The sequence below is a fragment of the Mustela erminea genome, chromosome 6 (genome assembly GCF_009829155.1).
Source record: "Mustela erminea isolate mMusErm1 chromosome 6, mMusErm1.Pri, whole genome shotgun sequence".
NCBI classification, from domain to species: domain Eukaryota; kingdom Metazoa; phylum Chordata; class Mammalia; order Carnivora; family Mustelidae; genus Mustela; species Mustela erminea.
In genome coordinates, this window is record NC_045619.1 from 2,945,932 (window position 1) to 2,969,277 (window position 23,346).

General features: G+C 60.1%; 1 protein-coding gene across 1 annotated transcript in view; it reads left to right on the plus strand.

Moving 5' to 3' along the window:
* The first annotated feature begins 1,576 nt into the window (after nt 1-1,576).
* CERK (ceramide kinase) overlaps nt 1,577-23,346 on the plus strand; it is a 42,700-nt gene continuing 20,930 nt past the window's right edge. Inside the window, exons 1-5 of the mRNA XM_032345705.1 lie at nt 1,577-2,002; nt 4,640-4,774; nt 4,822-5,077; nt 22,511-22,624; nt 23,196-23,318. Of these exons, the coding sequence (XP_032201596.1) occupies nt 1,577-2,002; nt 4,640-4,774; nt 4,822-5,077; nt 22,511-22,624; nt 23,196-23,318 (1,054 nt within the window). The remainder of the gene's footprint in view (nt 2,003-4,639; nt 4,775-4,821; nt 5,078-22,510; nt 22,625-23,195; nt 23,319-23,346) is intronic.

Here is a 23,346-nt window from a genome sequence, read left to right on the forward strand (position 1 = left end):
GCGGCAAGGCTGGACAGGGAGCAGCCCCACCCCCTAAAAGGAACTGAGGCCACACTGCACCGGGCAGAAGGAGACACTTGACCACAGACCCCAGGGGAGACAAGCTCACCTGGGGAAGGAAGCTGTCCTGTGTCCAGTACCTTAGCTCCCCTCGAGCCCCGGCCTCTTGCCCCCCCCTCCAACCCTCTGCCAGATCCCACACTCTCCTCCCCACAACAACCACCTTAGCGGACTCTCAGCCCACCTGGCTGTCCAGATTCCCTCCAGTGGCAGGGGTGAGGAGGCGGGATCTCCCACCCTGAACTGACCCAGACTTCACCCCACAGGAGCCAGGCTTTCCCGCGGGAGGGTCTGCTATGGAAACAACAGTCCCTGCCGGGGACAGCAAACCAGTCTGCTCCCCATCGCAGCAGCATGTCCAGGTGGCGCAAGGGTGGTCTTCAGGGCCCCCCGGCCCTCTTTCCTTCCCCAGTCCCCGGCGGGCGCCTGGAAGCCCCTGACCCTGGTTCCAAAGCTCGCGGGGACTGTCCCCTCGCTTTCAGAGCAGTATCAATCACCTCGAGCAAGAAATGAGCTACAGCTAGCTCGGTGACAGGCACCCACCCATCAGGGCTGTCACCCCAGCAGGCCTGCGGAGCCCGCGGGATCCAGACCAAGCCCAGTCCTGGCCTTGGGAGCCTTCCCCCTCGGTGCGACACTCCGTACAGCTCCCAGGTGTGCAAGCAGCCCTGGTCCCCCACCACGTCTGGCGTTATTTTTGGCTGTGCCCCCTTCATCAGCCCTTCAGCTTAGATCTGCCCTGCGGCCACTGCCCACTGGCACCTCTATCCCAGCCCGGGATGGAACAGACTGGCCCCACCACAGTGCCCAGGGCGAGTGCGCGGAGGGAGGGTGTGGGCTGCGGCTTCTGCGGGTCTTCTGTTCTCACATCTCAGACTCTTCCACGCCAGCGTGCCACTGCAACAGCCACCCTCTACTTAGAACTTGAACATGTCAGGTTAGTTTGGTGGGTCTCAGTCTCTCCATCTGTGAAAGAGGGTAAATGTCTCCCATTCCCAACAATTATTGTCTGGGTCCCACATGCAATGCAAGGTGCTTTGTAAATTCTCAGCGTGTCTAAATGTTTAAGCCGCTTTGGGCCTAGGACACGTCCTCAGAGCAATCAGCCTGGACAGGCTGCAGCTGGAAGGCCCCTCCATGGTGGAGGGCAGGGGGCCGCATTCCTGGTAGCCAGCGCGTCTGGGGAGAGGTGTCTCCTCACCCCACCCAGCAGTGTGCTGACGTCAGGTCGTGGGCCTGACTGACTTCAGGCAAAGGAAGCTTGGAGAGCTAAGCAGGTGGCTATCCCAGCAAACAAGTCCAGGAGCTCCCAGGACACAGGTAAAGTAGGTTGGAGGCCACTGAGGTGCTGGAAGGTGTGGCTGGTGCCTGGGCCCTGCTGGTGGCCAAGAGGGGTCAGCAGATCTCAGGCATGGATGACCCGGTGGGCAGAATCTTTGTGGGCGTTGGTGGCAACGCTATGGGGCACGGTAGTATCTCTGGCTAGGGGAGTGGGTGTGGGCCCCTGCTGGGCAGGATGTCTGGCCGAGACAAGCTGGCCAGATTCGGGCTGCAGCCCAAGCCTGCACAGCAGCCATGGACAGGGGCAGGGCAGCATCAGGCCAACCCAAGCTTCGGGCCGCTGGCTGAGTCCATGCCCTCTGGCCTCGCCGGCATCCCGGGCATGTCTAGCCCCTGGAGACGGCTGGGGCCAGCTGTGCACACACCGGGCTGGGGCCAGGCTGGGCTACTGACACTGTTCTGCCGCAGCCCGGGTGGGACGGGGCTGCACGAGGGAAGCCTGAGTGCAAGCCTCACGGGGCGAGCTGCCTGGAAACCTGGTGGCCTTAAAGGAGGGATGTGGGGAGAAGGAGAAGCCGAGTGGAGGTTTCCCAGGCCGGCCTTAGGGAAAGGGATCATGGCCCAGGCCCAGCACCGGAAAGGCGCGGCTGCCAGCGCAGAGGTGAGCTAGACAACCAGGCGGCCATCACGGGAGCCGGGGGCTGGTCGCCTTCACAACGGGCCCCTGAGGCCCCCCAACAGCGCTTGACACACAGCAGGGGCCTGGCAGCCGCTCTGGCCCCCGGTGCTCTGCTCACATAGGGTCTGACATCCCCGCCCCAATGCCTGCATTTCATTTCCTTCTTCCAGAGTGTAAGTGAGGGGTCCTGCACTGGCCAGACTCCTCCTCGGCCAGGCCCGGAGCTACAGCCCGCTCCCCCACCCCCACCGCCAATGTGGAAGGTCACTGTATTACTCCACTGGGGCTGCAAACCACCACGGACGGGGTGGGGTTTAAACAAGAGACTTATTTTCTCAGCTTTAATCTGGAGGCGAGAAGTACAAGGTCAAGGCGCTGGCATGCTGGTTTCCCGCTGGGGACTCCCGCCTTGGCTTGGAGACGGCCACCCTCTCACTGCCTCTTCATAGACTTGACCCTCTCTGGGTCTGTGTGTCCACAATTCCTCTCTAAGCACACCGGTCTGATCCGGTTACGGCCCGCCCACCTGTCCTCATTCTACCTTAATCACCTCTCTGAAGGCACTGCCTCGGGGAGCAGCCACACTTGAGCTCCTTCCGCAGGGCTTCCTCTGGGCTCTGGGTGGATGCTCTGGTTTCCCCCGCAGAGGTGGGGTCCGCGTCCTCTCTGGGTTCCCACTTTGGCTCCAGCCTTTATGAGCTGCTGTGCGGCATTAAAGGCTCTAGTTGAATACGCTGGGAGGGGCAGAGGGAGCCAAGCCCAGGGAAGCCACAGGAGGTGGCCCGGGCAGGGAGGCGGGCATTTCTGCAGCCCTGCCTGCCCACCCACACTTTCCTGCCATCCTCCCCCTCGGATGCCCCACTGACACCAGCCCCCTGCCGGCGCTGGCGCAAGACTTCCACAGAAGTTTCATACCCACACTTGCAGAACCTCAGAGCAGCAGCCGTGTGAGGGAGGCAGGGCAGGCCTTCCCTCGTCCACCCCACTGGGCTGGAGATCAGGGACGGCTTGCCCAAGGGCAGGGCTCGGACTCACCCACGGCCTTCTGCCCTCTCCTGCTCTCCCTGCACCTGGCCTGAACAGGGGCTGGGCTCCCAGTGAGGAATGAATCACAGGGAGCTGGCAGGGTAAGGCCTGCATTTGTGGCTACCCAGTGCCAAGCACAGACAGGAGGCCCGCCCTCCTGCCGTCTGCAGGGAAGCCTCCCGCCAGGGGAGCCACGGAGAAGCAAGGCTGGGCAGGGAGAGCTGAGGGGGAGGCAGATGGCTGACTGCGCCCCTGCAGTCAGACCCTGGTCACTTCTGAGCCCCTTGCCTGTAGACAAGTTTCTCGGCTTCCCTGAGCTAAAACTTCTTCACTGATAAATCGGGGACTGATGCGTCATGGACCAAACGCTGGCGTTCTCACCCTGTACTCGGACTGTTTTCAGCGCAAGAGCTACAGGATCGACCGGTCCCTGCCCTCTGGAGCTGGGTGGGGAGGGGCAGACATGCTCTGAGGGCAGGGCCGGAGAGGGCTGCCATGGTCCATCTAGCTTGGAGATCAAGGAAGGCCCCCCATGTGGCTGAGCTGGGCCTCTGAGGAGGAAAAGAATCCAGGGCACAGGGGTCAGAATAACACCTCCCTCTCCTTGGGCCGACTCAGGAGGGGGAGGGTTCAGCTCCCTGCGTCCCCCCCCAACCCCCACCCCTGCTTTACCCCAGGCCCCTAGGAGAAGGACCTCCTTCCCCAGCAAGCCCTCCTTGGTCGCAGGTTGCAGGCCCCCTCCCCTCGCAGGCTGGCGGTGAGTGCCTGGGGCAGGGGCAGGGGCTGCGGGGGCTCTGGGACCCTCTGCAGCCCCAACCCAGGTAGGACATGTAGTCGGGTGAGCAGTGAAGGACAGCAGACGCTGGCAGCCCAGTCAGCAGGACGCGCCTCTTCAGGGGCAAGCTATCCTCAGCCTGGGTGCGCAGGGCACAGGGGGCCCTGAACCCAGACCGCCTACCTCAGGTGCTTGCTCCAGCCCATCCCTGCTGAGTCCCCAGTGCCTGAAACTGGTCCCCTCAGGAATGTGGGGAAGGTAGCACCTGCCTCCCTGGCCTATAAACAGAAGCCTGTGGTAGTCTGGGGGTGGGGGGACAAACAGGGCTCGGACCTCCCATGGGTGCCTGTCCAGGCCTGGGAGCTTACGTGTGAGAGGAAGGCAGGGCCAGCCCAGCTCTGGGGAGGACATCAAGCCGCCCATCGGGGCCACCTCCGGATTGGCTCAGGTGTCCCGCGCCCACCTGGAGGGCCAGGCCTGTCCAGGCGGCCCAGGCACCACTTCTGAGCCCCTGGAGGACCGGCCATTTCGACCGAACCTGTCATTAGGCCCCACCAAGGAGGCATTATTGAGCTCCAGCCCCGCCTGACAACTGTGACCCGGACCCCAAGGCCAGCGGAGAGGAGAGACCCCCCTACTCCTGGGCCTGCGCCCTCGGGACCATCCCCCGCGCGGCCCGGGTCCCGCCCACCGCCCTGCAGGGCCGCTCGCCCCTCCCCCGCCCTGTCCTCGCGCCCCCAGCCCCCTCCTGGGTCCCACGCCGACCCTCTTGTCTCCCCCCGCCAGCCGGCCCCTCTTCGGCCCCCCACTCCCTGCAGCTCCCGGGGGTCCCCTCCTTGGGACCCCCACCTCGCGCCGCGGGCCCCCTCCTCGGCACCCGCGCCCTGCCCCTCCTCTCCCCTCCCCTCCCACCCCCGCGCCGGCCCCCTCCGCGTCCCCCGCGGCCGCCCTGCGTACGGGGTGACGCAGCGCCGCCCGCCCCGCGCGCCCCGCCCCGCCCGCCCCGCGCCGCCGCCGCCGCCGCAGCCCGGGCTCGGGGGCCGCTAACGGTCCCGCGCCCCTCGGCGTCCGCGCCCCCGCCCCGCGCCCGGCGAACAGGCGGCGCCGGCGGGCGACGGGCGCGATGGGGGCGGCGGAGCCGCTGCGCTCGGTGCTGTGGGTGAAGCGGCAGCGCTGCGCCGTGAGCTTGGACCCCGCGCGGGCGCTGCTGCGCTGGTGGCGGTGTCCGGGGCCCGGAGCCGGCGCCCCTGGCGCGGGTGAGTGTCGCCGCGGCCCGCGGGCTCGGCCGGGGAGCCGGGGGGGGGGGGGCGGGGAGGGGGCGCGGACGCGGCCCGGCGCCCGGGGCGGGGATGTGCGCTCCGGGGACCCGGTGACAAAGGGCGAGTCGGGGCGGTGCGGGCGGGGAGGGCCGGACCCGCGGTCCCCCGCGCGGATGCGCCCGGGGCGGGTGAGGCTCGAGCGGGGCGGGGTCGCCTGGTCGCGGCTGCATCGCGCCGCCCGGCCCGCGGGGATCTGAAGGGCACCTTTTGGGTGAGACTGGTCACGGATGGATCCCGAGGGGTGCGGGCGCCCCGCACTCGGTTTCGGTTTAGACCAAGGACGGACGCTTTCTTAGCGGGGCCCCAGACCGCGAGGCAGCCCTGCAGGGTCGGGGACTCCTGCGGTGAAGTGAGGAAGGCGCTCGTAGCCTTGCGTCTGGGACGCTCCGGGGAGAGTTGATTTTGGTACAAAACAGGTTGGGCACATGACCTTCAGAGGCCCTCCCGACTCGGAGAAGTGTAATTTGGATAAAAATGGAAAGGACACACCCAGCTCCAGTCTCTCTCCCCCAGGAGAAGGGGCCAGGGGCGCCCTGGCAGAGCTGTCTGCGGGCGAGGGATGGGCAGAGGCTGGTGAGGGAGATGTCATTTGATCCCGGGAGGGAGGGGGAGGATTGCCCGAGGCGGTGGTGGACAGCGGGAGAGGGAAGAGGCTTCCCGGGCAGAGGAAGCCCAGCGCTGGGCAGCCTGCGTGTGTTCCTCTCCATTCATTGGTCTTGTGCAAGTTTTCACGGAGGGCCTGCTGGGGAGGGTGCTGTGGTATCCTATCCTTGGCTCAGTGCACATGACAGCCTCCCTGCCAAAGCGTCCCTGCCCAGCGGGTCATCTTCCCTGGAAGGGAGACCGAGGAGGGGCACCTGCAGAGGCATGTGTGTCTGAGGAGTATCCCCGCCCCCCAGGAGGAGGCAGGTGGCTGCGGTCCAGGGGCAGCCAGCAGCCCTCCCTTAGGTGGCCGCATGTGACTGCAGACCTGGAGGGACCGTGTCCGTGGGGAGAGAGGGTGCAGGTGGGAAGCACAGCAGGGGCCCTAAGACCAGCGCGGGAGGTGGGGGAGAGGAAGTGGGGCCCTGTGGATCCTGGGGGTTGGGGTAGGATTTCCCTTCCTCTGTGAGTGCTTGGGAGCCGCAGGAGGGCTTTATCCAGCCCCGTCTTCCTAAAGGATCCGTGCGGAGTGAACCGAGGTGAAAGGAGGTTCAGTGGGGAGGCTGGCGACCCGGTCCGGCCGGAGTGGGGGTGAGCAGGGCGGGGTCTGCGTAAAATGCGGAAGTTGAGAGAGGGGAGCACAGTCCCAATTTACAGCCCACTGAAGTCAGGGCGGCGGGGATATATTGTTTTAATTATTGGAGGTGGGCATTGCCGAGGTTGGGATTCTCTCCTGGACAGGGTTTGGGATGCCTTTTAAGACACCCTGGGGACGGTCAGGGTGCTGCAGGCGCTTCCTGACGCGGAGGTGGGGAGGCTCAGCGGGTTGGAGGAGGGGTGGGCAGAGCTGGAAGGGAGGTGGGGCCAAGGTCAAGGGTGGCCTCCAACCCAAGATCAGCACTTGGTTTCTGGCCTTGGGCATCAGAAGCCCTTTCTGCAGAGAGCCTGTCCATGGCGGGGTGTGTGAGAGTCTGCGTGATCTTACTGAGGTCCCTTTGGGAGAAACGTCTTGCCCCAGATCTCACCCTCGGGCCTCCTGGCACCACCCAGCAGGGCCCTCTGTCTCGCTCATTTTCTCTCTCGTGGTGGTGAGTGGTGCCTGGTCTGGCCCCCGGGGCTTCGAGCTGTTGCGTCAATCTCCGGGCCGCGGGATGGGGACTCCTCGCAGCCATGGTGCTGCTCTTCTGCGTCCCATTCCCACACGACCCCGCAGGGCACCTCTTGTACTTGACTACTGGGGAGACCCAGCTCTGGAGAGTTTAAGTCACTGCCCCGCTCATCGTCCGGCCGTGAACTTGGTGGGGCTCCCGCCAGCCAGTGGCAGCGCAGACCCCTCCTGTGGGCTGTCCGGTAGGAAGGCCCTCCCTGCCTGCCTTCAGTGTGGGCGCCCTCCACTGCCTGTGGCTTCTGGCTGTCAGACCGGGGGCGCTGCTCCCTTCTGCCGGCTGCTCACGTCCCCAGCCACCAGTCCTCTTTCTTGGGATGGTGGTTGTGTGGCTCTTGGAAACCGTGGAGGTGCTTTAGACCGGATCAGCCAGAGCTTCTCCACCCAGAGCTTGGTTCCCTCCCTGGGGCGGCAGGGCCTGAGGGAGCCCCTGTGGGTGGGCCTCGTCCCAGAAGAGTCCTGTTCCCGTCACCTGGTGTGCTTCCCAGCAGCGTGCAGACCACTGGGTGAGCGGCACTGAGAGGGCTGCACCAGCTCTTTGGGGGGCCCCGTTACCCTGCACCCCAAAAGGAAGCAGGCCTATGGGAGATAACTGCATGCTGGAGATCAGTAGGGTCAGCCGGACCGCCGGGCCCCAGCCCATGGGACAGTTGGTTCAGTTAGTTCCCCGGGACAGATGGGGAAGAGGTTCACTGGGCGTTCCGCAGCAGGGGGTCAGAGAAGGGGGTGCCCTGGGTGGGGTGCGGCCAGTCGCGTTATTTCATTGGCCGTCTTGCGTCTCGAGAGTATCACTCCTGTTCTCAGACACAAGAGCTGGAACTGCCCACAGAGGCAAAGGGCAAGTGCTCATTTCTCTGCAGGTCACTGTGTGGGAACGTGGCTCAGGGTTGGACAGCCAAGTTAGGACTGGGAATGGGGAGGGGCAGGGTTTTCTGGTCCCTGAGGGGGCCGCTCTGCCCCTAAGGATGCTGCGAGAGCGGGTGCCCCTGGGTGCTAGCTTGGTCGGAAGTGAAGCCGCCTGAAAACAGGAAACTCAGCAGAGGCGCCCTGGCTCAAAGTGGGTCGGCCTAGCTGGACTTGAAACAGACTGTAGCTGTTTCTCGGTTATACCCTCAGACTCTGAATGCTTTCTTTCAGGGTCGGGGCTGGCAGGAGTGTGCGTGCTTATGTATGTGCGCATGCACGCGCTGGCTGTGTGCGTGTGTGTGCGTGTGCACATGCGTGTGTCTGGGGGGGCGGGGTAGACACTGCTTCCCACCCACCCCTCCCTCCCACCACCCTCTCTCCTGGAATGGCCCCCCCACCCCCCACCCCTGCTGGTGGTGAGCTCCTTGGCCAGGTCACTGCTATATCGATAAAGGGTTTCTCTAATACCGCCTGGCAGTGCCAAGCAAAACTTAGGCAAACCACAGATACTGACAGAAAATGTAAAATCTGGAAACGCAGACAGAAAAGCAGGTCCATAGAAATCACCCTTAGTCTCACCCTTAAGCAGTGAATACTCTTTGGTGTTTTTGTCTGTGTAAACGCGCATGAAGGAAAAGCTAGGGAAACATGCCACAGAATGTGGTTCAGGAATACTCCTTACGCACTTAAAATGTGACTTTTAAAAATCAGCTTTACCATCTGATGTCTGGCGTTGGCTCAGGCATGATCACAAGGTTCCTCTGCCCCTCCCCCCAGCTCGTGCATGCTCCGGAGCACGTGCCCACTCTCTCTCAAACAGATAGAATCTTAAAAAAAAAAAAAAAATAGTCAGCGTTACTGAGGTATAATTTGCAGACACTAAAAACCATACATTTTAAGGGTATAGTTTGGTGAATTTTGGTTAATATATGCACCTGCCTAAGCATCCTCCCATCAAGATACAGGATATTCAGATCAGCCCAGAACCTTCTGCGGGGCTCCATCCCTCGGGCTCCGGGCTGCTGCATCCGCAGGGACGGAGTTGACCTCTAATGGAATTTCCTGTAAGTGCAATCATGCAGTCTGTGCTCTGTCTCTCGCTTCTTTGTCTCACTTAATCTTTTCGCAATTCATCATGTATCAATGGTTGGTTCTTCTTGTTACAAAGTAATAACTGTATTCTATGAGAAAACCAGTTTGTTTATCCATTCAGGACCATTTCCAGTGTTTAGCTGTATGCATAGATACTGATCATTTGTGTACAAGTTCCTTTGAGGAGCATGTGCTTTCCTTTCTCTTGGATGTGTAGTTAGGAGTCGAAAGCTAGCATAGAAAAGCTGATGTCTTAAGACATGATTTTTCTTGGTTGTGCAATATTTTAGTACACGAACACTACAAAGGCCCTTTTTAGTCGATGATGTAAAAGTTCCTCAATCAGGGGCACCTGGGTGGCTCAGTGGGTTAAAGCCTCTGCTTTCGGCTCAGGTCATGGTCCCAGGGTCCTGGGATCGAGCCCCGCGTCGGGCTCTCTGTTCAGTGGGGAGCCTGCTTCCTTCTCTCTCTCTCTCTCTGCCTGCTTGTGATCTCTCTGTCAAATAAATAAATAAAATCTTAAAAAAAAAAAAAAAAAAAGTTCCTCAATCAGAATTGGATGGATTGAAGATTTTCATGTAAAGATAGAAAGAAAACAGAGGACAATTTTTTTTTAAAGATTTTATTTATGTATTTGACAGAGAGAGATCACAAGCAGGCAGAGAGGGAGCTAGAGAGAGAGGGGGAAGCAGGCTCCCTGCCGAGCAGAGAGCCCGACGTGGGGCTTGATCCCAGGACCCCGGGATCATGACCTGAGCTGAAGGCAGAGGCTTTAACCCACTAAGCCACCCAGGCACCCCCAGAGGACAATTTTGCAATCTGGGAAGAGCTCACTAACCAACATGGAATCCAGACAAAAAGAAAAATCTAGATCAGGATCTAGGTTATTTCAATAAATAAAAATCTTATCCTATTTTTGGTAAGTCTCTGTAATTTGAAAAATGATGGGAGTGATATTTGCAACAAATATGACAGTCAGCTAATTTTAAAAAGCCATTGCAAAGAACACGTATAGGCTGTCCACGGAAGAGCACAATTCAAGGGTGGGTAATGAGTGGGGAGATCCCATGAGCAAAACAGCACAGAGAAGGAGCAGGTGTGATGGGCCGGTGAGCTGCTTCGCCACTTTGGGAAATTAATCTGGCAATATTTTGACAGTGTTTTTTTGTTTTTGTTTTTGTTTTTTTGCAATTTGACAGTGTTTTTTAAAAAGGACGTATCATTTGACCTATCAGTCTCCTGGTTGATCCTTTATCTCAAGGGAAAACACTAGTATTTGAGGAACTGCCTGACGGTGGAGAAGGCTCGTCTTCTCTGTGTTTGTTTGCTAAGACACTGCTGATGGTGTCGGCTTTCCTCTCTTACCCCGATTTCTCTTTCTTCTCTACCCGTCCTGACTTTAGCACAAGGACTCTCTTCCAGAATGCAGCTGGTTTCTGCCTTCAGCATGTATCTCGTGAACGCACAGATTGGGCCCAAGTAAGGCGCCCTTCGTTCGTACAGACTTGGGCTGACTTCACGGTCCCAGCCGTCAGCACCAGGTGGACCCAGGGCTAGGTCTGCGCCGTGACTTCCCTTGAGCTCAGCTTCCAGGTTTCGAAACACACCTGACTCCGCGCTGGAGACGGTCAGCATCTCAGACTCTCAGACTCACCCCCCCCCGGCCCCCAGCTTCGCTCCTGGGCCCGAGCTCCTGTGGCCTGCTGCCCTTCAAGTCTCATGCCTCTGCTTGCCCACCCGCACCCCGACCCCTGCATGTGCTTCTCTTTCTCCACAGACTCCTCGGATGCCTTCTCCTACTTCCCGCCTCTAGGCCTCCCCCTCTCTGTCTCTCTTGTTCACTGTCACCTCCTTGGGACACCCCTGCGATGGCTGAGCCCAGGTTCTGGGGTCAGAAGTCGGAAGAGCACCTGAACCTTGTGCAGCAGCCGGCTGGGTGCAGCCGCCCCGAGCCTCTGCTGGAAAGTTCTTCCACACGCGCCATTCTCCGGCCCCACGGGCGTCCTGTTGCAGGCGTGTGGCTGCGCTCAGCCTCCCTGATCCCGCCCCACGGTACCCGCCCTCCCTGCCGCCTCTGATTCTGCCAGACGCTTCCTCCTGCTCCCCGCTGCAGACTGTCCCCACTTCCAGGCCCAGCCCTGCTAGGACATGGCCCTTCAGCAGGCTCCGTCCTCTGAGTTTCCTGTGGCTCTGTTGTCACCTCTCTGCTCCGTGAGTTTTGCTTTTTAGATTTTTTTTTTTTAAAGATTTTATTTATTTATTTGACAGAGAGAAATCACAAGTAGATGGAGAGGCAGGCAGAGAGAGAGAGAGGGAAGCAGGCTCTCCGCTGAGCAGGGAGCCCGATGCGGGACTCGATCCCAGGACCCTGAGATCATGACCTGAGCCGAAGGCAGCGGCTTAACCCACTGAGCCACCCAGGCGCCCTGCTTTTTAGATTTTTGAACGTATTTGTCTTCTCTCCCTGCGTTCTCTCGGAGGGGAGAAGCCAGTGTCCGCGCGCCGCATTCTCCGGAGCGCCCTCGCCAAGCAGCGGGAGGAGCGGGCAGGAGGCATCACGGCAGGTCCCAGGGCCCCCAGGGCCCCCGCAGAAAAGGCGGGGGAGGGGCGCCCCAGATCTCTTCTCTGCTCACTGTTCAGCAGCCTTGCTTTTCTCCGAAGGGTGTGCGTCTGAAACCAGCGGGGGTGACTCGAAGTGGAAGAGTCTACGCAAAGCCCACAGATTCTCCACAATCCTGAAGGGTGACACCACGGATCCCAAAGGCCCACATACCCCATGCGCAGCCTGCGTTCCATGGGAGTCTTAGTGCCCCATCCGGAAGCCCCGAGGAAGGCAGGTTGTCGGGTCACGCAAAGCTACGACCTGCACGTCCGGACGGGGAGGCGTCTCAGTACATCCAAGTAGGGAACAAATGGCAATCCCATCGACCTTTTTCAGAAAAGAATAGACTGTCTCCCGATTTGGCGAGGAGACCCTGTAAGAAGAGGGGCTCAGCCTCTGCGGCCTTAACAGGTGCTGGAAAACGAACAGCGGACAAGCGCTCGGGGCTTCCTCAGGCACCGGCCAGTGTTACTGTCAGATTCCCTGATTGAGCAGTAGCCCAGCGTGATCACAAACATTGTGATTTTTCTGAGGCTACTCAAGATTAACTCTTATTTGCTACTCTAAAACATGCCCCGAACATTTTCTTAAAGGGCCAGATAGCACATATTTTAGGCTTTGGGAGTCGCGGTTCCTCAACTCTGCTGTTTTAGCATAAAAGCAGCTGTAGACAGTATGTGAATGCATTCCTGTGGCTGTGTGCCAATAAAACTTTATTTATAAAGGCAGACAGCTGGCTGGAGTTGGCCTGCAGCTTGCTGACCCTGCTCTAAATCTTTATTTGTGAAGAGGGAACAGCCATGTGATGTATTGTAAAAGCAGCTAATCCAGATGACTAAAAATATTTTGACCTTCAAAACAAGCAAGCAAACGAATCTGGTCGTCTGGAAAAACCGATACTGCGTTCGGGAGACACACCCGTTTGGGTTCCGGTCCCACCGTGCCCTGGGAGAGCAGAAAGCTCGTCCTCCCTCTGAGGAATAACATATCCACGCGCAGACGGGCTCAGGCATCGGACCTGGTCCAGGTTTCACACAAACCTGCCTACACCCCCCGAAGACTGAAGTAGCTGAAGGGCAGGGGGACGTGTTGAGGTGACCTGGTCTGAGGTGGTGTCTGGCCCGTGGCCCGTGGTGGAGGGTGTGTTCTGTTGCTGGAGAAATGTGGTGGGTCCTGTCGGCTGATGGTGGCGTTGGTTCTTACTATCCTTGCCCATGTCTAGTTGTTCTAATGATTGTTGAAGTCTCCAACTGTAATTATGGACTTCTGTCTTTATTTTAAACATTTTTATTTATTTATTTGGTAGTGAGACAGCGAGAGACGGCGCACAGGCAGGGGGAGCGGGAGAGGGAGAAGCAGGCTTCCCGCTGAGCAAGGAGCCCGATGTGGGGCTCGATCCCAGGACCCTGGGATCATGACCAGAGCCAAAGGCAGATACTCAGTAACTGAGCCACCCAGGCGCCCCAACTGTGGACTTCTCTATTTCGCCGTGTAGTTCTATAAATTTTTGCTGTATGTGTTTTCCTGCTCTGTTGTTTGATGCATACATGTTCAGGATTGCTATATCTTTGTTTGGGGTTCACTCTTTTTCATTATGTAACGTCCGTCTCTGTCTCTGGCAGTTATCTTTGTTCTGAGGACGACTTTCTCTGTTAACAAGCCACTCCTTCCTTTCTTTCAGAGAGAGAGAGAGACAGAGCGAGCATGCGTGCGCACGCGTGTGCGCGCACACACGAGTGGAAGGGGAGGGGCGGAAGGAGAGGGAGAGAGAGAATCCCAAGCAGACTCTGAGCTAAGTGCAGAGCCTGACAAGGGGCTCGATCTCATGACCCTGAGATCATGACCTGAGCTGAAATCAAGAGTCGGACACACAACTGACGGAGCCCCCCAGGCGCCCCAGCTCCAGGTTTCTTCTGATGCGTGTTTGCATGACGTGTCTTTTACTTTCTACCTGTTCCATTGTTAGATTTGAAGTGAGTTTAGATCACATAGGGTTTATAAATCTGTCTTCTGTTTTCCTCACTATCAGCTACCTGCCTCTCGAGCGCACAGAAGGCTCAGACTGCAGCCCAGCCCACAGGCTGGTAGGCCATACCGTTGGGTGCAGGGAGGGGGTGTGCAGAGCCCCTCCCGGCCTGTCCTACCTGCTCCCTCTTGCACAGGGCTCTGGCGTGGGATGTTGTGTCGTGGAATGCAGCTGCACCCCTGATGGCGAACTTGCTTTCGCTCTGGTCCCGGCTGGGCATCCTGCGCGTCTGTGGGGGCCTGTGGAGGGGGTGCTTGGGCCTTCTCCACCCCCTCATCTCGTGACACATGCTCAGTCCCTCTCCTGTTGGGTATGAGGCTGCCATGGGCGCTCAGGGTCGCCCAGGAACTTGGAGCAGGAAAGCTGGTTGATGGCGGGCACTGCTTCTCATCTGAGTCGCGACTGTCGAGTAGATTCGGACAGCCAGACAGGATCAACAGGGGAGACAGCAGGAGGCAGAGCACTTCAGCTGCCCCTGGCTGGCTCTGCCCAGACTGCCGCCAAGCTGGTGGTCTTGTGGGCGTCGCCTGTGACTCTGCTGGAATATAGTGGCCGCTTGGTCCTCACCTTTATCGGGGGGTAGCTGCCTGTCAGCACAAGCCCCTCCTCGTGAGGGAAGCACCAGGCGCTGCACCTGTTGTCAGCAAAGCTCTCGGACTTGCCACGGAGATTTGCTTGCGGCCTCTCAGCCCGTGGTTGCAAAGGACAGTATGAGAACGTTTTTCTGAGTCTGTAATAATTATAATATCTTAACCAGGACCAGTGGCCCTTAAAATGGGTTTCCTATTGTTATTGGAAGATGTCACCGGGAGCTCAAACACACAGAGGCGTGTCGGAGTCCCGCTGAGGTCTGATAGGGAGAGCGGGGCGGCTTGTGGCATGTTCTGGCTCCAGCGAGCTGCGTTCTCAGGAGGATTCTTTATGAGATGCTCGAGACCTAACGAGATGGCCTACCCTGGGACAGCAGTACAAGGACGTGCTTACAAATGAAGGTGTTAAGTCCTTCCAATTAGATACTCCCACATAGCGGGCTGTACTTGCTGCTGGATTATGGTTTCAAAAAAGGTTTTTTGGGGGCACCTGGGTGGCTCAGTGGGTTAAGCCTCTGCCTTCGGCTCAGGTCATGGTCTCAGGGTCCTGGGATAGAGCCCCCCGTCAGGCTCTCTGCTCAGCCGGGAGCCTGCTTCCTCCCTCCCCCCCCACCACCTGCTGCTCTGCATACTTGGGATCTCTCTGTCAAATAAATAAATAAATCCCCCCCCCCTTTAAAAAAAAAAAAAAAGCTCTTCTCACCCATTTCTGAATGGTTTGTGACTGTTCACGTGCTCCCCTTGTGGCCTCTCTCGGCCCGGGGTTGAGGTGGGGGCTCTTCAGGACCAGGTGCGGGCAGGGGTGCAGCGGAGAGGACCGCGTTCTGCCAGAGTTAATTCTGGGGCTGCCACTCACCGCCTGTGGCTTGGACGCGTCGTCTGACTGCCCAGAGAAGCGAGATGCGTGAAGTCCCCTGTGCGGTCCGCCGTCTGGAAGGCGGGGAGCCTGCTCGCCCCTGGCGTCGCCGTGAGGCTCATCTGCATGCGTGAAGTCGCGCAGACCTTACTCCCCACGGCCAGCACCGTGACTGTGTCACCGCCCATCCCACGGCGGGGCTGCGCCAGGTGCCCGGAGGCAGTGGCCCATGGGGGCACACAGGCAGGCTCATCCTCTGGGAGGGTGACCCAGCCGGGATGAAGCGCACAGGTTGTGCGCATGCGTGTGTGTTGGCGTGCAGTGACCGCAGACCAGGCAGGTGCATGGGTGGGGCCGTGGAGGAGGCCGGGTTTAGGTTGCAAAGTGAGGGACACCCCAGGGGAGGCAGGTTGCCGGGCAGCGTGTCTGGCGGTGTGTGCAAGGGACCGCGGCGGTCTCCACGTGAGTGCGAGCGCAAGTCTGCAGCCCAGGCCAGCACGTGCAGGTCACACTCAAAGGCCGGGTGAGTTCACTCCCTGCTCCTTTGGAACCGGTGACGCGGTGGGGAAGTGGTCGAACTGTCGTCAGCGGAGCGGAGCGGCCAGAGCCTGTGGCCTCCTTTGAGGTTGGTTTATGTTTAATACTGTAAGATAAAAATATCAAGTAGGTGTTCAGAATGTCTGGTTTTCTTTTCTCATTGGGTTGAACATGTGCCTCTTCTCCTGTATTTTCCTTGACTTCGACTTGGCTCCATTTTTTGGTTTTTTTTTAAAGATCTTATTTATTTAATTGTCAGAGAGCAGAAGCAGAGGGAGTGGGAGAGGGGGAAACAGGTTCCCCGCTGATCAGGGAGCCCGATGTGGGGCTCGATCCCAGGACGCTGGGACCATGACCTGAGCCGAAGGCAGAAGCTTAATGGCTGAGACCCCCAGGTGCCCCGACTCGGCTCAGTTTTTATAGCAGGAGTGGACGCTGCTTGAAACTTCAATTCCAAACTTCAGCAACGGGACCCTGAACTAGTCTAGGGCCCATGTCCCTGCGACACGGGACAGACGGACGGTTCCGTGTCCCAGGACGGGGAGGACCAGAGGAAGAAAACACTTGCCGCAGAACCTGTGGGTCCTCCTCACCAGGTTGTGGTTTCTCCCAGCACGGACGCCGGCCGCGTCTCCAGACCTGGTGCTGCCCTCGGCGCCGTCTGCCCAGGAGGTGGCGGTGCCCGTCTGGGTGTCGTGACCCAACACCCCGCCTCCCCGTTTTACTCTTTGAACACAAGCGGCTCTCCCTGTAGTCGGACTGTTTTTCTTCCTCCGGAGGCAGAGAGAGTCCGTTGTCATTGATACAAGCCTCTCTGCAGTTCCGTGTTTATAACCGACCTCGCCTGCCCGTGCGTTTCTCCAAATCCGGACTATCCGTAGCGGGTGGTCAGACGGTCTGCTTCTGCGGGATTCCAAATCTGGTCTTTTCCAGACCAGAAATAACTGGATCCCTAGTGGCGTGAAGAGAGAGCAGCCAGGAGGGAGCTGCGTGCGGGGCCCCTGCCGTGGGGGGCACCGGGCAGAGGTGTGTCTGGACGAGCCTGGCTGTGGCCCGCATGTGACATCCTGTGTCACGCTTGTTGCCTTGCGTGACATGAGGTAGTTCTGAAGCACGGAGGACGGGCTTGGAGTGCCGACCGGCCACGCCCGCCAAGGGGTGATCTGGAAGGTTGTAGACGTCTTTTCAAATCTTCTCCGATGCCAGGCTTCGGGTTGCTGCTTCGTGGCATGGAGCTCGGGGGCCCCGGGACGCGTCTGGGACGCCGATACCCGACTCCAGGGGAGCGGGCCCCGGGACAGGGCGTTCTTTGTTTAAAACTCTCTTATCCGGTGGCATAGCAAGACGTTCTCGGGAAAGTCACCGTGAGGAGCAGATGTTCGTGGAAGTTACGTCAGAGCCTCTCGAGTGGGTCGGTTTTCTAGAAGGGTCTGGGGAACGCTCTGTCACCCTGTGAAGCACGAGGCTGAGGTGAGCCAAGGCGAGGAGGCCTGGGGAAGCTCCCGGAGGGGCAGAGCTGGGCGGGCGGGGCCAGGGGGCCAAAGCCACAGTGTATCCCCTACAGTCAGTCCTGTGTGTGTGACCGCCCAGCGCCCCCCAGGGCAGGGGAGCAGGTGGACAGCGAGGGCCAGAGGTCAGGGTGGTACCCGGGCAGGTGACCACGCAGTGGGGTCGCTCTACCGGGAGCCAGGCGGGGGCGGCGGTGTTGCCTCCAGTCCCTCCCCCGGCTGCTTGTGAGCGCACACACACGCCACAGAGCCAGGACAGCGTTCCCACGGGGCCTCCGGAGCAGGAAGAGTGGACAGGCCAGTCCCTGTGGGCAGACAGGCGGCTGGAGGGGATCAGGTGGCGCTTGGGACATTTGATGCCTCGATCGTGCTCTCTACTCTCGTGAGGAGACCACCCCCCCATGGCTCCCCATTCAGCCCCGCCCCCTGCCCTGGAAGTCAGGGCTCCACCCACTGTGGGAACCATCCCTGAATCGGACGGGGTGGCCCTTCCCGGGCACCGGGCAGCTGCAGCTCCCGTGTGACCTCACCTGAGCCGGTGAGGAGATGGTGGGAGCCCACTTCCTCTTTCCCCGCGGCCCCCCAGGAGCAGGGACGGGGGGACTGTCCTGTGGTCGAGGACGGCAGCCGGGGCAGGTCGTGTCCTGTGTCTGTCCTGTTGTGGGGGGGCACCCAGACACACTTCCTTTCCCAGCTCAGGAAGTTTTAAAAATCACCACTGAAAACAGAATTCTGGCGTCGTAACTGAGTGCTGTAGAGAGGTCCGATGCACGGTACCCGCAGCGCCGGGACACTTCTGTCCGGCTGCCTTAGGATTCGGCTGAACTCGGGATGAAGATCTTCAAGTAGTGCTGGAGGCGTCCGTGCTTGTTCTGACGGTCGTCCTGAGTGTTTGCTGTCTCGGGCCAGCGCGGGCACCGGGGCGAGAACGGGGGTGGGGGGGGTCTGGGTCCGGCACTCGCTACCGCAGTCGCAGGCTTTGCCAGGAAGGTGGGTGGTGCACGGGCTCGGGTGTTGACTCACCTGCATGCTGAGCGGCCGGATGTCCCCGCAAAAGATTCGAACAGAGCACTGCCACGTGCATGTGGGGGACCCGGCTGGAAGCGACCCCAAGGCAGGGAGGGAGTCAGGCAGGGCTCCCAGGCAGCTGTGCAGTGGGTGCGAGAACAGAGGGCTCTTTGCTGGCGCGGGGGGCGGGGGGGTACAGCGGGGAAGGAAGCTTCTGGAAAGGGGCGGCAAACCGGGAAAGATAGGCTTCGATTTGGAAGGCTGGGTGTGAGGCCCCTGTGGGACACACGCGCACACACGTACAGGAGACGCCCCCCCATCCCCGGCCCCCAAGACTGGGCCTTGTTTCCTTCTGTGTTTTCTGTGCAAAGAACAGGCTGCTGAGCACAGTGACCCCCTCGGGCAGTGGTTCTTTGCCAGGGACGGTGCCCCCAGGAGATGCTGGCCAATGTCCAGCAATGTTGGGGTGCCCTCCGGCATTTTTTAAAAAACGATTTTATATATTTTTGACAGACAGATCACCAGTAGGCAGAGAGGCAGGCAGAGAGAGAGAGAGGAGGAAGCAGGCTCCCTGCTGAGCAGAGAGCCCGATGCGGGACTCGATCCCAGGACCCTGAGAACATGACCTGAGCCGAAGGCAGCGGCTTAACCCACTGAGCCACCCAGGCGCCCCTGCTCCCCAGCATTTGTGGCTGGAGCCCAGGGATGCTGCCTAAATCCAACTGTGGCCAGGATGGCCCCACCGTGAGAGGTACCCACGGTTCTGGTGAGCAGCTCAGTCTCAGGGAGTTTTGTGGTTTCCAGCACCTTTCCGTCCGTTGGAAGGACCTGTGCAGTCCAGAAGCGATCTCAGCAGGTGTTGAAGAGGAGGCGTCAGGTTGTTGTTTTGTGAAGCGACAGCTGGGTGACTCCTGGGAGCCTCGGCCGGCCGCTCCCTCTGCAGACGGGGCTGCGCCAGCCCGGAGGAGGCCGTGACGAGGAGCGAGATCCAAGGCCACTTCCCCAGGAACACGCTTAACACATGTACAAGTGCAGACTCTGGTGGGGTCGGGGTACTGCACCCCTGATAGCAGGGTAGGGGGTGGGGGAGCTGCTGCAGGGGGCAGGCCAGGCTGTGGGCCGGGCCGGTGTGTGCCCTGGGCCCCCATGTCCTCGTCTGGGGAGTCCTGTCCAGGTGAGTCCTACCCAGCGCCGTGGCCACCAGCCAGGTCCAGCCCCTCCTGAAAGGAACCTTTGCTCACACAGGCCTCTGATCTCTCATCCCACTGTCGCTCTTGTCCAGCAGACCGTTCCTTTTTTTCCCTAATCTCACATTGCAGGGCGATGTCTTGCAGAATGCAGGCAGGGATGAGAGAAATGCTGGTACCGTGTAGAACATGAAGTGTCGCCAAATTCCCACCGTTACCTGTGTGCAAGCCCGCCTCTGTTTTCTGTATATGCACCATGTGCTGTCGTTCCCACTCGTGCCCGGCGTGCTTGCGTGACGCGCACTGTCCCTCCCGAGGGCCCCCGCGGGCCAGCACGAGGAGGCCGGCCCAGGCCGGTTGCACGTTAGCCTCGGAGGAGACGGATGGAAGCCGGGGGACGTGTTCTGTGTCCTGCAGGGACTTGCCGTCTGTCTTTTCAGATTCTCGGTGGAGCTCTTTGCCTCCTGGTTAGGAGAGTTTTGAAGAACAGGGCCCTCCACCCACGACGCGCAAGAGTGCAGTGAGCTAGAAAGGAAAGGAGCGCCGGGCCCTGAAGGCTGGTCCTCAGCTGGGCACAGAGGAGGGGCCAGGAGCCTGGGGGAGACAGAGCCTCGGCCTTTTGTCTCCGACAGACATAAGATCTGTCTCAGCCCTGATCTTATGTAACTTCTGAAACCCCGTCCATTTGACACGGTCATCCTCACGCACGGCCGTGAAACGCAGGCTCAGCTAGTGGCCACCTTGCTGACCGATGGGCCAGGGCCAGCCACCCTTCACGTGCCCGGCCCCTCCCGCGTGCCCATCCCCTGGGCTCCTGGGCTCCTGCAAGGGGCAGCCCCCAGGCCAGACCCAGAACTCTCCTTCTGACGGTCCTCAGTGAAGTGTCCGCACAGGAGGGATTTTTACCTCTCTGCAGGTGTCGACCCCCAAGAGAAGACCGCTCTGTGTGTCCCTGCACCCATTCCACGCACAAGCCACGCTCGTGTGAGCAACCGTGTGTTGGTCTTGTTCTCGCCCAAGGAGGCACGGGAGGCCGACTGTAGTGGAAGACAAGAAGGTTCATCCCAGGGTCCCTCTCTGGCGTCGTGTCCCTTGTCCTGTCCCCCAGTTTTGGTGACCCAGGAGCAGACCTGCGTCTGCCCAGGCTTCCCTCTGCCTGGGAGTCACCTGAGCTCCAGCTTCCCCGAGAGAAAACTCGACGAGCCTCAAAGCCCCAAGCCGTCCGTCCGGTCCCTCCGTCCTGTCCCTCCGTCCTGTCCCTCTGTCCGGTCCCTCCGTCCTGTCCCTCCGTCCGGTCCCTCCGTCCGGTCCCTCCGTCCTGTCCCTCCGTCCGGTCCCTCCAGACCTGTCCCTCCGTTGGCTCCTCCTTCTCTCCCAGGCCACCTTCTGAGCGGCTTGTCCTGGCCTCATTGTGGTCTCTGCTCAGACCCTGACCACCCCCTGCCTCCAGCCCCACACTGCGTACCCCTCCTGTGCCCTGTCACCCCAACATCTCCCCACGCAGCCCCTCTGTGATGGGGCGGGTCCGGCGCCCGGTGGGTACCCGAGCTAGCCGGGTGCTGTCACAGCTGCGTGGGACGGAACGGGTGAGCGGCGTGGAGTCGGGGACCACAGCCCTGGGCGCGCCGGCCCCGGGAGCAGGGTGTGGGGCGATATCCTGACCCCTCATGCTTCCTCCTCTGGCTCTCCGAGTCGTCCAACCAAACGAGCAGGATTAGGAAATACTGATGCGTAGACTTTCACATGTGTTATCCTGGGTCGTGTGTGACTTGGACTAACTGAACCGCGTAATACGACTGCTGGTCTCGTGTGCTTTCTTAAATCAGCCGGTTCGTCTGAGTAAGGAGAAGCCTCTGTGCTACTGACTGCGCACTTAGCCTGTCGTGGTAGCCTCTTGGCTGTTCTTACCAGCAGGTGTAACCACTGCCCAGGGCTGCGGCAGCGCCTGACGCCTGTCCTCAGGGTCTGAGATGGCCGTGGGAGTGTGAGACCCTAAGGGGCGGGTCCCCGACTCTTCCCACGGCATCCCCGAGCCACTACCGCGAGCCTGGCCCTGCTCCGTGCCCCAGACACACGACCCCTGACGGCTCCTCTGCACGGAAACTGGGGCAGACTCGGTGGGGCCTGGAGGAGGGCAGGCCGGCGCCCCACGGGCCGAGGAGGATGTGGGATGGCATCGGGAGGGAGAAGGCAGGGCGCCCTGGGGGGAGGCCTCCGTGACAGCCGCCCCCGCCGGCCTCTGAGCCCCGGTGCGCCGCGGCCCCTGCTGCCCTCGGACGCCCGCTTCTGGTTCCTTTCTCTGCCCTGTGCTCCCGGCCAGTCTGGCCCTGCTGGGCACCGTGCCCTCCCAGCCCGCCGGGGCTCCTTGAGGCCCACGCCCGTCCGTGCCTTCCCTGACCCCCGCGGGCAGTGACTTCCAGACCACGCGAAGTTGCTGAAATGCCGCAGTGGTGGGTTTCTACGAGCCGCGGCCAAAACCGAGCTCCGCAGCTCCCAGTGAGAGCCGGCCGGGGCCAGCCACAAGTTAGGGTGCTCTGCTCTGCTCCCAGCAGCCGTCCGGACGCGCTTCCAGAGTGCAGCCTGTGCGACGGGGGCTCGCTGTCCGCGTCTCCACTTCCGGGCCCCCCAGCCGTGCCGGTGCCCGGCTTGCTTCTGCCATCTGGGCAGCTCCGTGGAGTGGCCTCCGCCGGGCTTCCCGCCGTTGACCCATGGGCTGCTGTGTGCCCCAGCCCGTGCCGTCCTGACGCCTCCCCACCCCCGCCAGGCCTTTCCAGAGCCCCGCCGCCCCCCCACTCCCACCCCCCGCCCGGCCTCCGCCACGGGGGGCCCTGACTCTGCGGCACACGCGGTAGCCCTGGGTCCCGCCTGCCCCGTGGTTCGTCATGTGCTTCCGTCCCACTTGGACTGCTGAGCCAGACTAAGGACAGACACTGTGTCTCGAACATCTTTGCCCAAACTGGGCACGGAAGCTGGCCTGGAAAGTCAGCATAGCAGGTCATTCGCAAAGTTGGCAGCCCGCATTGCTGACTGTTGGATAAACATCCCCTCTTCTGATAACATTGAGTTTCCCAAGTGTATTTAGCTCCGAGTTTAGTACAACTGCGTATGATTCTTTCTTTCTTTCTTTTTTTTTTTTTTTGGATGTCTAACGAGAATATTAAAGCAGAACAGCCCCAGCATTTTGGGACGGATTTCTTGTATTCTTGTGAATTCTGTGCAGTTCATCTGATGTGAGGATGTGATCTTTACAGATGCCTGCTGTGTGCCCATCTCCGAGATCATCACCGTAGAGGAAACAGACACTCACGGGAAGCGCTACAGCAGCGGAAAATGGCAGAAGATGGAAAAGCCCTTTGCTTTCACAGGTGACGGAGCCCCCCCCCGCCCCGTCTACACTGCTTTCACACAGTTGAAAAGGCGAGTTTTTCGTCACTCGTTTGACAAGCTCAGTGTTTCCTTTTTTTTTTTTTTTAATTTTTTAGAAACTGCCTTATTTAATTTTCCCGAAGATCGACCTTTTTTTTTTTTTTTTAAAAGATTTTATTTATTTGTCAGAGAGAGAGCGAGCGAGAGCGAGCACAGGCAGACAGAGAGGCAGGCAGAGTCAGAGGGAGAAGCAGGCTCCCTGCGGAGCAAGGAGCCCGATGTGGGGCTCGATCCCAGGACGCTGGGATCATGACCTGAGCCGAAGGCAGCTGCTTAACCAACTGAGCCACCCAGGCGTCCCCGAAGATCCACTTTTAATTAATGTTTCGATCATCTTGTTTCTTACTTTCTTTGTTTTTTTGTTTTCGTTTTCTTAATGGGTTAAAAGAACGGAGACGCAGGTCTTCTTCCTAATGCCCTGGACGTCGCTCGCGGGCCGGGAGGGGGTTCCCACGTGAGCTGTGGGGCCCGGGGCTGCGCTCTGACCTGCCCCGCTGCCTGTCTCCGCAGTGCACTGCGTGAAGAGAGCCCGCCGCCACCGCTGGAAGTGGGCGCAGGTCACTTTCTGCTGTGCCGAGGAGCCGCTGTGTCACCTGTGGCTGCGCGTCCTGCAGGAGCTGCTGGGGGCGCTCAGTACGTGCGTTTGTACCCCACCCCCACA